General features: G+C 35.0%; 2 protein-coding genes across 3 annotated transcripts; one reads left to right on the top strand and one right to left on the bottom strand.

Moving 5' to 3' along the window:
• Nucleotides 1-735: 735 nt before the first annotated feature.
• LOC145099475 (uncharacterized) lies at nucleotides 736-4,207 on the bottom strand. Its single transcript, XM_079037046.1, has 6 exons — nucleotides 3,420-4,207; nucleotides 2,662-2,799; nucleotides 2,093-2,455; nucleotides 1,871-2,002; nucleotides 1,276-1,357; nucleotides 736-978 (listed from the first exon to the last, which is right to left on the bottom strand). The coding sequence occupies exons 1-6, from the start codon at nucleotides 4,205-4,207 to the stop codon at nucleotides 736-738; spliced, it is 1,746 nt and encodes a 581-aa protein (XP_078893172.1).
• A 2,703-nt stretch (nucleotides 4,208-6,910) lies between these two features.
• On the top strand, nucleotides 6,911-13,579 carry LOC145097214 (uncharacterized). 2 transcript variants are annotated; one of them, XR_013704272.1, is made up of 6 exons: nucleotides 6,911-7,564; nucleotides 7,769-8,873; nucleotides 8,969-9,262; nucleotides 9,370-12,230; nucleotides 12,432-12,470; nucleotides 13,160-13,579. XR_013704272.1 is itself a non-coding variant. In XM_079034737.1 (5 exons), exons 1-4 carry the CDS (start codon nucleotides 7,086-7,088, stop codon nucleotides 12,190-12,192), a joined length of 4,701 nt encoding a protein of 1,566 aa, XP_078890863.1. In that variant the 5' UTR covers nucleotides 6,911-7,085; the 3' UTR covers nucleotides 12,193-12,230; nucleotides 13,160-13,579. The 2 variants fall into 2 exon arrangements, 1 of the variants encoding a protein (XP_078890863.1); XM_079034737.1 differs by lacking the exon at nucleotides 12,432-12,470.
• Nucleotides 13,580-13,884: the final 305 nt, after the last annotated feature.

Here is a 13,884-nt window from a genome sequence, read left to right as displayed (position 1 = left end):
ATGTGGGGAAGGAGCACCAAAATTTGATTGGGAAGAGTTGCAACCTGCCGTGGCCTAGTTCTCTGTCACCACCGATGATTAAAGTAGGAGGTTGGTCACCTTCCGTTGTACAAAAGCTTCATATACTATGCACCTATTTACACATACAAGACTGTTACCGCAAACCCCGTTTCTCTTTTCCAAACACAATATAAATAATCAAGGGGTTATCTCACTGGTACAACAGTCCTTATTTAACCCCGACTCGTTCTCTTCTTCTCTGGATACAACTCAATTGTCGGGTATCTCTTGTTGGAAGAAAGAAAGACTTAAACAAGAAATTCTGTAGAATAGGAAAAAACTCAAGAACAATTTGCTGTGAAAAGATCTCTTATTCAATATTCTGCCCACATTTGATTGAGTACACATCCATATAAATACCAAAAAAAAAAAAAACTGACAAAGCAAGAAATAAGCAACTGCAAATAGTAATTTATGGGTAATCATGGACCACTTATTTGAAATTAAGTAACAGCTACAAAAAACAAAACTGAAATCTTAAATGCTAAGTAGTGGGACAGAAGCTACTGGAAGTTTTGAGCACCTTTATTCAACACACCCCCTTGCTTCAAAACTTGTTACTCCCATATGGAACCTGAAGAAATTATGCTTGACACTTGGAAGAGACTTTGTGAGCACATCTGCAACTTGCTCGTTAGTTCCACAATGCTTCAAAATGATTTCTTTCTCAACAACTCAATCGCGAATAAAATAATAACGAATGTCTATGTGTTTTGTCCTGCTGTGGAAGGATGGATTCTTTGTCATTGCAATTGCTGCTTGATTGTCACAAAATATTTCTGTTGGACCAACTTGCTTTTGGAGAAGATCAGCAAGTATCCTTCTTAACCACACTGCTTGACAAGCTGATGATGTTGTTGTAACGTACTCCGCTTCTGATGAGGATAGTGCTAAAATATCTTGGTTTTTTTGAGCTCCCTGAAACAACACGTGGACCAAGAGAAAAAACATAACCAGAGGTGCTCCTTCGATCATCCAAACAGCCACCCCAATCACTGTCAGTAAACCCATATAATTTTGGATTAGGTACATTTGAGTATCAAATCCCAAACTCAACCGTTCCAGCTATATAGCGAAGAATCCTCTTTGCTGCTCCTAGATGATGAACTGAAGGACTGTGCATAAATCTTGAAACTTTGCTAACTAGAATGCAATATCAGGTCTAGTGTGAGTTAGGTAGTTCAAGCCTCCAACTATACTCCTTAAGTGTTTCACATTTGCCAACTTTGTGCCTTCATTTGCAACAAGCGATTCATTCATATTCATTGGTGTTAAACACGAATTCACATTCAACATACTGAATCATTTAAGCAAGTCAGTAGCATACTTTTTTTTGACAAATAAAAATTCCATCATCACACTGGTTCACCTCCGGTCAAGAAAGTAACGTAACAAGCCTATATCTGACATCTCAAATTTTTTAATCATCGAAGATTTGAACCCAACAACATTAGATTCACACGACCCCATATAAATAAGGGCATCTACATAGATGCGGACAACTAAAAAATCAGCTTTACCTTGCTTTTTCACATAGTGAGTAGGCTCACTTTTACTTCTATCAAATCCGTTTTCTTGAAAGTACGAATCTATCTTGTTGTACCATGCTCGGGGGGCTTGCTTAAGCTCGTATAAGGCTTTTTTCAACCTATACACTTTGCTATCATCGCCACATGAAAATCCTTCCGGTTGAGAGACATACACTTCTTCTTCTAGCTCTCCATTTAGAAACGCCGATTTAACATCAAATTGGTACACTTTCCATTTTAATTGTACGGCTAAGACAAGAAAAAATCAAATGGTTTCAAACCGAGCAACTGGAAAAAAGGTTTCTTCGTAATCGATTCCGTGTTGTTGAGCATACCCTTTTACAACCAAACGAGCTTTATGCTTCTGGAATGTACCATCAGCATTGTATTTTGTACGGTACACCCATTTGAGGCTATGACATTTTTTTTCTTTAGGCAAATCAACCAAATCCCAAGTCTAATTCTTTCTAATAGCCGCAATCTCATCTTTCATTGCATCTTACCACACCTGTTTCTCTGCTGCATCATCATAAGATATAGGATCAGGATCAGATGCATAAAATGCAAAGCTACATGAGGCATAAATATCCTCCAGTGATCGAAACTTTTTTTGAGGACTTTCAGATGAAGAGCTTGAAGGTGAAGAAGATCCCGATGGTGAAGAAGGTGGAGTTGAAGGTGGTGTAACATTATGTCCATTTTGAGAATTGCTTGTTTCTGCATCTGTGAAGTTATTGACCTCAAATGTAACAAGAACAGATTCCGGTGAGGCCGATGTTTCTGTAATCTTCCAACTCCATTGTTCTACTTCATTAAATTCAACATTCCTGCTTATAATAATTTTTGCACTAATCGGGTTAAATAACCTGTATGTTTTTGAGGAAGTAGAATAGCCAATAAAAATGCATTTTTCTGACTTTTGATCAAGCTTGGTGCGAGATGATGTGACTAATGCATAACCAATGCACCCAAAGATTTTTAAGTGACTTACTTGCGACTTTCTACCTTTCCATGCTTCATAGGGAGTTCGATTTAGAACAACCTTTGTGGGCGAGATGTTCAAAATGTATACAACAGTTGCAACGCCTTCAGCCCGTAATTTTTTGGAAGATTTTTTGCTGCCATCATGCTTCTTACCATGTCACCAATGGTTCGGTTTTTTCGTTCTGCTACTCCATTATGTTCTGGAGTGTGCGGTGCTATAAATTCCCTACGAATACCATTAAAATCACAAATTCATTAAATTTTCATGAGGTAAATTCACCACCATTATCGGAACGAAGAACATTTATGTTATTCTCATTCTCTTTCTCTACCAAAGCCTTAAATTTTTTGAAGCAATCAAAGGTCTCTGACTTATTTTTTAAGAAGTATACCCAACTTATGCGGATGTAATCATCTATAAACAATAAGAAATATCGACTTCCACCAAACGAATCAACAATAATTGGACCACAAACATTGGTATGTACTAATTCAAGACAAGAAGAAGCTCCCCAAGACTTGCCTACAGGAAACAGATTTTGAGTTTGTTTCCCATATACACACCCTTCACAAAAATCCATTGTATCTATTTTTCACATCCCTAAAACCATATTTTTCTGATGTAACAATTTCAACCCATTTATATTTAAGTGACCATAACGTAGATGCCAAATGCTTGACTCACTAGTAGCAACTAAAGCACACTTCCCCATGGTTGAAATTTTAAGAGGAAACATTCTATTTTGTGTCACTGGAATGTTAGCAATGGGCTAACCAGATTTTTTTGTCTCTAATTAAAAAATACCCATCATCAAAAGTACTGAATACCCATAACACATTAATTGCCCAACACTTAGCAAATTATGAGCTAATATAGGAACATATTGCACATCGTGAAGAAGTTTTCCATTACCTTGAGTGGTTTTGATGGAGATTGTACCTTGTCCTTCAATTTGCAATGTATTGTCGTCTCCAAAATGAACTACACCCTTTTGAGTCTCATCAAGCTCTTTAAACAAAGACTTTGTTCCTGTCATATGGTTTGAACATCCGCTGTCCACAAACCACACGCCATTAGATGTATCAACTATGGAAGAATGTGCCATGAATAACTTACTTTCCTTTTCAAATTTTTCTGAAAAGTTTGCATGATTTTGTTCTCGTTTCTTGGTCCAACAATCAACTTCTTTGTGGCCAAGTTTGTTGCAATATCGACATTGAGGGTTCTGTTCTTCTCTCTGCTTGTTCCAATAATCAGCTTCTCTATGGCCAAGTTTGTTGCAATGTTGACATCGAGGGATGTTTTTTTGTTGGCGTTGATCACCAAACTGAACTCTTCCTCTGCCACGACTACAAAATCCACCTATTCCTCGTCCACGACCACGTGAACTTTCTGCACTTCGTTTATTCTGATCCCCAGTTGCTTGAAACGCCTTCTCATCAACTTTCTCACAACACCTATTCATCCTATCTTCATGAGCTATCAAAGAACTCATTAGTTCATCAAAAGTGTAAGTGGACAAGTCCTTTGTTTCCTCGATTGCAGCCACGACATGATTGAAATCCTTGGTCAAACTCCTTAAAACTTTACTGACTACATTTTTATTGCTAATATTTTCACCGTATGACCTCATGTGGCTGACAATTTCAAACACTCTCGAAACAAAAAAACTTGCACCTTTTCCTTCTCTTTCATGCCCAAGGTCTCGAATTCACGACGGAGAGATTGTAGTTTGACATTGATGACTTTTCGATCACCAAGAAATTCTTGTTTCAAAATTGCCCATGCCTGGTTCGATGTTGTCGCTTCTGCAATACGTGAAAAAAACTCATCATCCAATGGTGATTGGATGAAGAATAAAGCCTTTGCATCCTTCTTTCGAGTTTCTCGTAATTGTTGATTTGGCTCTGTTGGTGCCGGGTTTGGTTCTGCATACCCATTATCCACCAAATCCCATAGCTCTTGAGACTTTAACATTGTCTTCATTTTGAGGCTCCAAAGGTGGTACTTCTCCCCCTTGAAAACTGGAATCAATGGTTGTGCTTTAGAACTTGTAACATTGTTTGTCATTATACAGGTTCTGATACAAATTTCGTTAGAAGAAAAAAAAGACTTAAACAAGAAATTCTGATACAGAACAAGGAGAACATGAAAAAACTCAAGAATAATTTGCTGTGTAAAGATCTCTTATTCAATATTCTGCCCACATTAGATTAAGTACACAGCCATATAAATACCAAAAAAAAAAAACAAAAAAAAAAACCGACAAAGCTAGAAATAAGCAACTGCTAATACTAATTTATGGGTAATCATGGACCACTTATTTGAAATTAAGTAACGGCTACCAAAAACAAAACTGAAATCTTAGATGCTAAGTAGTGGGACAGAAGCTACCGGAAATTTTGAGCACCATTATTCAACATCTTTTTGTGATTCCGCCATCGCCGGAGATAAAGCTTATCAACTTTTTTTTTTCTCTCGTTACTCTCTGTTACTCTCTCGTACGTCAAGAAATCTCCCCATAGCCCTCATGAGTCCATATCCCCATAGCCCTCATGAGTCCATATCTAGGTAACGTATATAAGTTTATATAAGCTTATTCTTAATTTACACCATTGGTCCTTGAACTCTCTTTCCGTGTTCATAATATACCTATCTTCATTATTCTTTAATTAGTGATTTGTTAACTGGTCAATTTGCACCTTGAAGTTTCATATTTTTGTACTCATTGAATTTTATGTAATTTATCCTTAATTTTAAGTCTTCGTAATTGCACCTAACTCATTTTATTTGAACTTAATTGGAACTTAAGCTCCTTTTACTAAATTAAGATATTAATTATGCCGTTTTTTTATTTATCTTAATTATCTTGCAATTTAATTAATTAACTTTATACATTTTGATTATTAATTCATTTTCTGTTTAATTTATTCATTTTATAATTTGGAACCGAAATAATTTTACACCATCAAATATTCATGCAACGGAAAAACTAACATCATTAATGGAAGGTTTTTCGGGTCGTTACATGCTAAATTTTTTTTATTTATAACTTTTATGTACTCACCTTTCGCATTAAATTATGTAACATGTTTGGTTAATACTGATCATGTACTCCATAAACTGTTTTTTTTATCAAAATTTGAAATGGAATGAAAAAATACACAACATATTATAATGACTTCTATTATTATCGTATATGTACTTGTTAATTGTATGAAATATTTTGTTATCCAACTTTTTATTAAAGCAACCGAAATGCAAAAAAGAATTAAAAAAAGTCAATAAGTGACACTTAAGTAATTTTCAGGTATACCCGACCCGACCTAAAACCCGTGAACCCTCGGGTATCGGGTAGTAATATTTTAAGGAAATACCAAAACTACCAAACCCGTTTTATCAGAAACCCAAAAATTTTACCCGATCAGCACCCCTACTAAATACTAAGGGGAAATACAGAGACGTGGAAAAGGAAATAATATTCTTGAAAGGGGATTTTTCTATTCACCCCCTAATTCCTCATTTACCCCTCTTTTTTGTCGTTTTTTTTTTTTTGAACTATTTTTAAATAAATACATATATTTTTTTTCTTTTTTATAAATACATACTTTTTTTTGCTTTTTTTTTAACTCTTTTTTATTAAGACTGTCTCTATGTTATTTTTCCGTTCAGACTGATTGCAATCCTAAATTAAATGACTGAAACAAATCGAAAGTAAAAATATTGATTTTTTTTTTGAATTTAAACAAATAAAAATTTTGATTTTTTTGTGAATTTAAATTTGACCTTAAAAATGTTACAAACATCAAAACGAAATTATTAATTTACAATTTTACCCTTAAAAAATGAACAATTTCTAAAGATTGTCACTACAACGTTATTATTAAACAACACAATGTTATTTTTAAACAAATTAAAATTAAACATTAAAAAATTAAAATTTTACATTCGATTAATTTAATTAAAAAATTAAAATTTTATATTCGATTAAGCAAATTAAACAAATAAACATAAAGTCATAAAAGAAGCTAATGAGGTGTAATTGTATTTATATATTTGCATTACTCATGATGAATTTCTTTTAATTATTAAATACAAAATATCAAAAAATACAAAAAACAAAAAAACAAAAATACAAAAAATCAAAAAGATTAAGAAAAGCACAAAAAATCAAAAAATTAAAACAACATACGACTACTGAAAAAAATTAAAAGATAGGATACATAACTTGAAACTCATCTTCCTGCACTTCCCTTTCTCTTGGTAAAAAAAATTAAAAGACAAATGTAATTAGAAATGCGATCTGATAAGTAAATTTGCAGTTCGTTGACTAAACTAGTGGTTTGGCTTTCTCCGCAGAAGTCCAAAAGTCTTCCACCCACGCACGCCCATCACCATCTCGCTGCTTTTGATGATCATCCAGATTCATCTCATCCAAATTTCTTCGCAATCATTTTAACCTTGCTTAACAAAGATTTGATTTTTATCAGGATCCTTCAATCACACCTTCAATGGCATCTTCTTCAACTTCATCCATTCGCAAGATCTTTAAGTATGATGTATTTTTAAGTTTCAGGGGCGAAGACACTCGTACGAACTTCGTTGACCATCTTTATCATGCTCTTAAGCAAAAAAGCATTCATACTTACAAGGACGACGAAGAAATCAAAAAAGGGGAAAACATCAGTGATGAGCTCATCGGATCCATTGAAGACTCCAAATTCTACATCATTGTTTTCTCCAAGGGATATGCCTCTTCATCATGGTGCTTGAATGAACTTGTTAAGATAATGGAGTGTCAGAAGACGAACGAGCATACCGCTTACCCCGTTTTCTATGATGTGGAACCACGGGAAGTCCGGAAACAAGAGGGGGCAGTAGCAGACGCCTTTTACGACCTTCAAAATAAAGAGGCTGCTGGAATATGGAGAGAGGCTCTCAAAGAAGCAGCGGATCTGGCTGGGTGGGAGTTGAAGAACACTGCTGACGGGTAATTCCTTCATTAGATCTCTGCAATATTTTGAATCTTTTTGATCTACTGTATAACCTGGAGTCCTGGATATAAATGGCTCTTATATGGCATCTTAGATTGTCAAATTTTAATACGTAATTTTTCATATGTTAATTATAGATCTGAAAGTGACTGGTCATATGGGATTTTGAGTAAGCTAACTGAATCTTCTTTAAAATGCAGGCATGAAGCTAAATTCATCAGAAAAATAGTTGAGGTGGTTTCACTAGAGTTACGTTCCATTAGTTTAAGCATTGATGAAAAGCTAGTAGGAATGGAGACCCGGATCAAAAATCTTGTACCATCTCTAGGAATTGGCTGTGACGATGTCCGCATGATCGGGATCAAGGGCATGGGAGGTGGTGGAAAGACAACTTTAGCAAGAGCTGTTTTTGATCACATATCCTTTCAGTTCGAAGGTACAAGCTTCGTTGAAAATGTCAGGGAAAAGGCTTCTTTCTCCGGTTTAAATTCTTTGCAAAAGCAAGTCCTTTCAGATGTCTTAAATGATAAAGACATCAATGTAAGTGGTGTTTATGAAGGGAAACACATGATGAAGAGGAGGATGCCTAATAGGAAGGTTCTTGTTGTTCTAGATGATGTGGATCATATAGACCAACTTGAGGCGTTAGCAGGCGATCCTAACTGGTTTAAGGCGGGAAGTGTAATTATCATCACAACAAGAGACGAGCAAGTGTTGGTAGCACACCGAGTGAAGTTCATTCATGATGTCAATCTGCTATCATACGAGGAGGCAATTTGCCTCTTCAGTAAGTTTGCATTTGGGATAGATATTCCAATTCAAGGGTATGAAGAGCTATCAAGACAAGTTGTACATTATGCGGCTGGTCTTCCCTTGACGATTAAGGTTTTGGGTTCGTTTCTTTGTGGAAAAGATGAGCTTGAATGGATAGATGCCCTGGAAAGACTAAAAACGATTCCGGAAACACAAACATTGAAAAAGTTGGAATTAAGCTATATATCTCTAGAGGAGGATTACAAGGAAATGTTTCTAGATGTTGCATGCATCATGAAAGATTGGGTGAAAGATGATGCAATTGAAGCGCTTGAATGTTGTGGGTTTCATGCTATAAATGGTTTAAAAGTTCTTGAACAAAAATCTCTTATAACTATTTATAAGAAGTTTGATAATAATTACCTAGGCATGCATGACCATATTGTAGAAATGGGCAGGAATATTGTTCGTCGTGGGCACCCGGATGAGCCTCACAACCATAGCCGATTGTGGATTGAAGATGAAATTGAAGAGATATTAGCTAATGAATTGGTAAGGATAATGTTTACTTATATTTGGTAAAAAAAAACCAACACATCTATAGTTATTATGACACAAGTTTCATGGTGACTTATTTTGGATTGCAGGGTACTAAAGCAACAAGATGTATACGATTCCACTCAGTGAAATTCAATCCTCATATTTTTATAAAAGGTCTGAGAAAGATGAAGGAACTTAGATTTCTTTCCATTGTTGGAGATTCTTCCAGTGATTTGGAGTTTAGTATGGCCGGCTCAGACTTCCCAAATGCTCTACGATATGTGAATTGGAAGTATTACCCTTTTAGTTCTTTACCCATAATGTTTCAAGCAAATAATCTTGTTGCACTTCAAATGCATTACAGCAGAATTGTACAACTTTGGGAAGGTGGAGAAAGCAAGGTAAAATTATGGTTGATGGATTGATCTGTATGGTTCATTATATAATGTTATACATACATTGTTTTGTTATTACATCAATATTCATTCTGTTTTTTTGCTTATTTTAGGTCTTTAACAAGCTCAGATTTCTTGATTTGAGTTATTCAAGGTTGAGAACCATTGACCTTGGGCTTACTCCAAATCTCGAGGAGTTGACTCTTTATGGATGCGATGATTTGCTAGAACTTCATATGACTGCTGGATATTTAAAGCTCACCTCTGTCATCATTGTAGGTTCAAGGTTGAGTGCCCTTGACCTTGGGCTGGCTCCAAATCTTAAAAATTTGCTTCTTTATGAATGCAACAATTTGGAAAAACTTCACATGGCCAATAAATGTCAAAAGCTCACCAAACTCGATCTTAGTCATTCAAAATTGAGGACCTTTGACCTTGGGATGACTCCAAATCTAGATACGTTAACTCTTCAAGAATTTCGTTGTTTGGAAGAACTTCACATGGCCAATGAATGTCAAAAGCTCACCAAACTCAATATTAGTCATTCAAAATTGAGGACCTTTGACCTTGGGATGACTCCAAATCTAGATACGTTAAATCTTCAAGAATCTCGTTGTTTGGAAGAACTTCACATGGCCAATGAATGTCAAAAGCTCACCAAACTCAATATTAGTCGTTCAAAATTGAGGACCTTTGACCTTGGGATGACTCCAAATCTAGATACGTTAAATCTTCAAGAATCTCGTTGTTTGGAAGAACTTCACATGGCCAATGAATGTCAAAAGCTCACCAAACTCAATATTAGTCATTCAAAATTGAGGACCTTTGACCTTGGGATGACTCCAAATCTAGATACGTTAAATCTTCAAGAATCTCGTTGTTTGGAAGAACTTCACATGGCCAATGAATGTCAAAAGCTCACCAAACTCAATATTAGTCGTTCAAAATTGAGGACCTTTGACCTTGGGATGACTCCAAATCTAGATACGTTAAATCTTCAAGAATCTCGTTGTTTGGAAGAACTTCACATGGCCAATGAATGTCAAAAGCTCACCAAACTCTATATTAGTCATTCAAAATTGAGGACCTTTGACCTTGGGATGACTCCAAATCTAGATACGTTATATCTTCTAGAATCTCGTTGTTTGGAAGAACTTCACATGGCCAATGAATGTCAAAAGCTCACCAAACTCGATATTAGTCATTCAAAATTGAGGACCTTTGACCTTGGGATGACTCCAAATCTAGATACGTTAACTCTTCAAGAATTTCGTTGTTTGGAAGAACTTCACATGGCCAATAAATGTCAAAAGCTCACCAAACTCAATATTAGTAATTCAAAATTGAGGACCTTTGACCTTGGGATGACTCCAAATCTAGATACGTTAACTCTTCAAGAATCTAGTTGTTTGGAAGAACTTCACATGGCCAATGAATGTCAAAAGCTCACCAAACTCAATATTAGTCATTCAAAATTGAGGACCTTTGACCTTGGGATGACTCCAAATCTAGATACGTTAAATCTTCAAGAATCTCGTTGTTTGGAAGAACTTCACATGGCCAATGAATGTCAAAAGCTCACCAAACTCAATATTAGTCGTTCAAAATTGAGGACCTTTGACCTTGGGATGACTCCAAATCTAGATACGTTAAATCTTCAAGAATCTCGTTGTTTGGAAGAACTTCACATGGCCAATGAATGTCAAAAGCTCACCAAACTCAATATTAGTCATTCAAAATTGAGGACCTTTGACCTTGGGATGACTCCAAATCTAGATACGTTAAATCTTCAAGAATCTCGTTGTTTGGAAGAACTTCACATGGCCAATGAATGTCAAAAGCTCGCCGTACTAAAAATTAGTCATTCAAAATTGAGGACCCTTGACCTTGGGATGACTCCAAATCTCAAGAAGCTATCTCTCAAAGAGTGTCATAAATTGGTAGAACTTCGCACTCCCATTGGATGTCTAAACAAGCTTGTCCATCTAGACTTAAGTGGTTGTTTGGGGTTTAGCTCTTTTTTGTTTTACATAGTTGATTATACTTTTTGTAGTGTGGATGAATCACTTGAGGTTGGTCCTTCAGCTAAATTAGAGCTGATTGTGGAGACCTTAGAAAGATGCCCGCTTCACCCCGACAATAACTTGCCAAAGTTTTGGCTTAAGTGTTTGTATGAAGAAGATCGAACCTCATTTCCTACAAATCTTGAGATGTTTCTTTCTGTAGGTATGTGTGCTTGCACAAACCTTGAGACATTTTCACAAAACATTTGTGGGTTACGACGTTTAAGAAAGCTTGAACTCAAAGGCAGTTTTCTAGAGACAGTCAAGGATCTTGACCAGTTAGAATCTCTCGAGGAGCTAATTTTGTCATCTACAACAATTAAACATCTTCCAGATAGCATTTGTATGTTGAAACATTTGAAATCTCTTGAACTTATAGATTGTCTGCTACTTGAGAGGTTACCTGAGGATCTTGGCCGGTTAGAATGTTTAGAGAAGCTAACTTTGCAATCTACAACAATTAAACATCTTCCGGATAGCATTTGTATGTTGAAACATCTGCAATATCTCAGACTTGAATTCTGTTGGCTTCTTGAAAAGTTACCTGAAGGTATTGGCGAATTAGAAAGTTTAAGGATCCTCACTTTGTCATCCGCAAAGATTAAGCATCTACCCGATAGCATTTGTATGTTGAAACGTTTAACTTTTCTCCGACTTGATCATTGTTTGTTGCTTGAAAAGTTACCCGAGGAACTTGGACGTTTAGAACATTTAGGACAGTTATATGTACGAGGTACAAGCATAATTCATCTTCCACAGAGCATTCTTTTGGTAAAAGGTCTGTGTATCGTCGGGTCGAGGGAACTTCTTGAGTCGTGTGGGTTTACATCGGAGATACAAGGCCCACTATATGACTGCTATGTACAGCTGTAGGAGCCTCCAGGGATGAATTTTTTGAAGCTTTGTAACAGGTACTTTCTGTGTTCTTTATTGATCATGTCACACTGATTTAAATAATAAAATTGATATGACGGTAACTAAATTTCACCCACAAATCAAAATTAATAATCAAAAGAAAATAAAGTACTATACATGCAAGACAATATTCGTCTTAATTTGTTCTCTTCTCTTGATTTTTTCTCTTAAAAAGCTAAATTCAATGATTTTTGCAGAAAAGAGATGCTGAAAAAATGGATTAAGCCTACACTCAGGTAGATTTATTGAAGTATATGTTTAAATAAGAAAAAAAAAATGAAACTTGAAAGTACAATGCTATAACTGGCTAGATCATTCAAAGTATAAATGTATAATAATAAGTAATAGTTGAAAGTACAATGCTCTTGTTATGCAGAATTTCAAAGTATAATGTTCTAATAAGTACAAATTAAAAGTACAATACTATAATTGGGTAGACTTTTCAAAGTGTAATATTTAATAAGAAAAGAAAGTAGAATGCTATATCTGGAAAGTATAATGTTCAAATAAGAATATAATTAGGTAGATTTTTCAAAGCATAATGTTTTAATAAGAAAAAAAATGTAAGTACATTGCTATATTTGGGTAGATCATTCAAAGTATAGTGTTCTAATAAGAAAAGGTTTTGAAAGTACAATGCTAACTTGAGTAGATTTTTCAAAGTACATTGCTTTAATAAGAAAAACAAAGGAACATGTTGTAATCAAATGAAATGAATGTGGGAGGCCATACTACATCAATAAATGAAAGTACGTTGCTATATCTTAGATTAGTCTGATACTTATGTATGAATATACATGTGTATAAATGTATGTATGTATGTATGTATCAACATTATTTTCCACATTATATTACAATTTAGAAACGGCTGATCTTTTATCATCCACAATATAATCTATGTGTTCACCTTGAAATGTGTGTGCAGATACCGGTAGAAGAAGGGTTGATTCCAAGTTCAATATCTTTGACTTTATGTTGGGGATTCCTGATGATTGAAGCATTGTTACTAGTTGAAATCAATGTGAGACTTCTTCAAAAGAAGAAACACATAGTGGACAAAGAGAATGAGTTGGAAGTGATCTCCATTAGAACCATGGCTCAAGAGATGTTAGGTTGGGACTTTCCAAAAGTCATTTGAACTGCAAGATTTTGATAATAAATTTGTTCCATTCTTCATTTAATGGAACAATCAAATATTGATCCGTAGGTCTTGTTTGTAACTTTGTTTTTAGACTTAGAGCTAAATGTTTTGTATTTTGAAATATAATTTTAGCTTACCACTCTGATTTTTCATGGATCAATCTAAACCGTATCCTGATTAACAATAAGATTGTAGTTTTGAAAATTATGAATCGTCTCATATGTGTGTTGATTGCAACCTTAATTGTTTGTGAATAGAGTTTTGATAGGTTTCAGGTTTTAAAGTTGCCATAAAAGTCATTTCACTAAGAACTATTGTAGTTTCTCTGTTTTCTAGTTGATCATTGTACTCTGAATTAAAAGGTGGTCTTTTTGGTCTTGTTGTAGACGATAATAATTATTTTTTAGCCAAAAACCCAAAAATTAAGTTATGTGGTCAGTGTCTCGACTTTGGAAAAGGTTTATATGATGGGTCTCTACTAATCCAGTGACTTATAATAGAAAAAGGAA

Source organism: Lactuca serriola, chromosome 4, assembly GCF_051521515.1.
Source record: "Lactuca serriola cultivar US96UC23 chromosome 4, Lser_US96UC23_V15, whole genome shotgun sequence".
Taxonomy (NCBI): Eukaryota; Viridiplantae; Streptophyta; class Magnoliopsida; order Asterales; family Asteraceae; genus Lactuca; species Lactuca serriola.
Note: the sequence above shows the minus strand (reverse complement) of the source record. Positions and strands in the feature narration are given on the sequence as shown.

Coding starts and splice junctions, on each gene's coding strand:
- LOC145099475 (XM_079037046.1), bottom strand. CDS start 4,207: ATGAGGTCATACGGTGAAAATATTAGCAATAAAAATGTAGTCAGTAAA. Junction 2,003..2,092: donor GCAGCAGAGAAACAGGTGTG/GTAAGATGCAAT, acceptor AAAATGTCATAG/CCTCAAATGGGTGTACCGTA. Junction 979..1,275: donor AAGGCACAAAGTTGGCAAAT/GTGAAACACTTA, acceptor GTGTTGTTTCAG/GGAGCTCAAAAAAACCAAGA.
- LOC145097214 (XM_079034737.1), top strand. CDS start 7,086: ATGGCATCTTCTTCAACTTCATCCATTCGCAAGATCTTTAAGTATGAT. Junction 8,874..8,968: donor AGATATTAGCTAATGAATTG/GTAAGGATAATG, acceptor TTTGGATTGCAG/GGTACTAAAGCAACAAGATG. Junction 9,263..9,369: donor GGGAAGGTGGAGAAAGCAAG/GTAAAATTATGG, acceptor TGCTTATTTTAG/GTCTTTAACAAGCTCAGATT.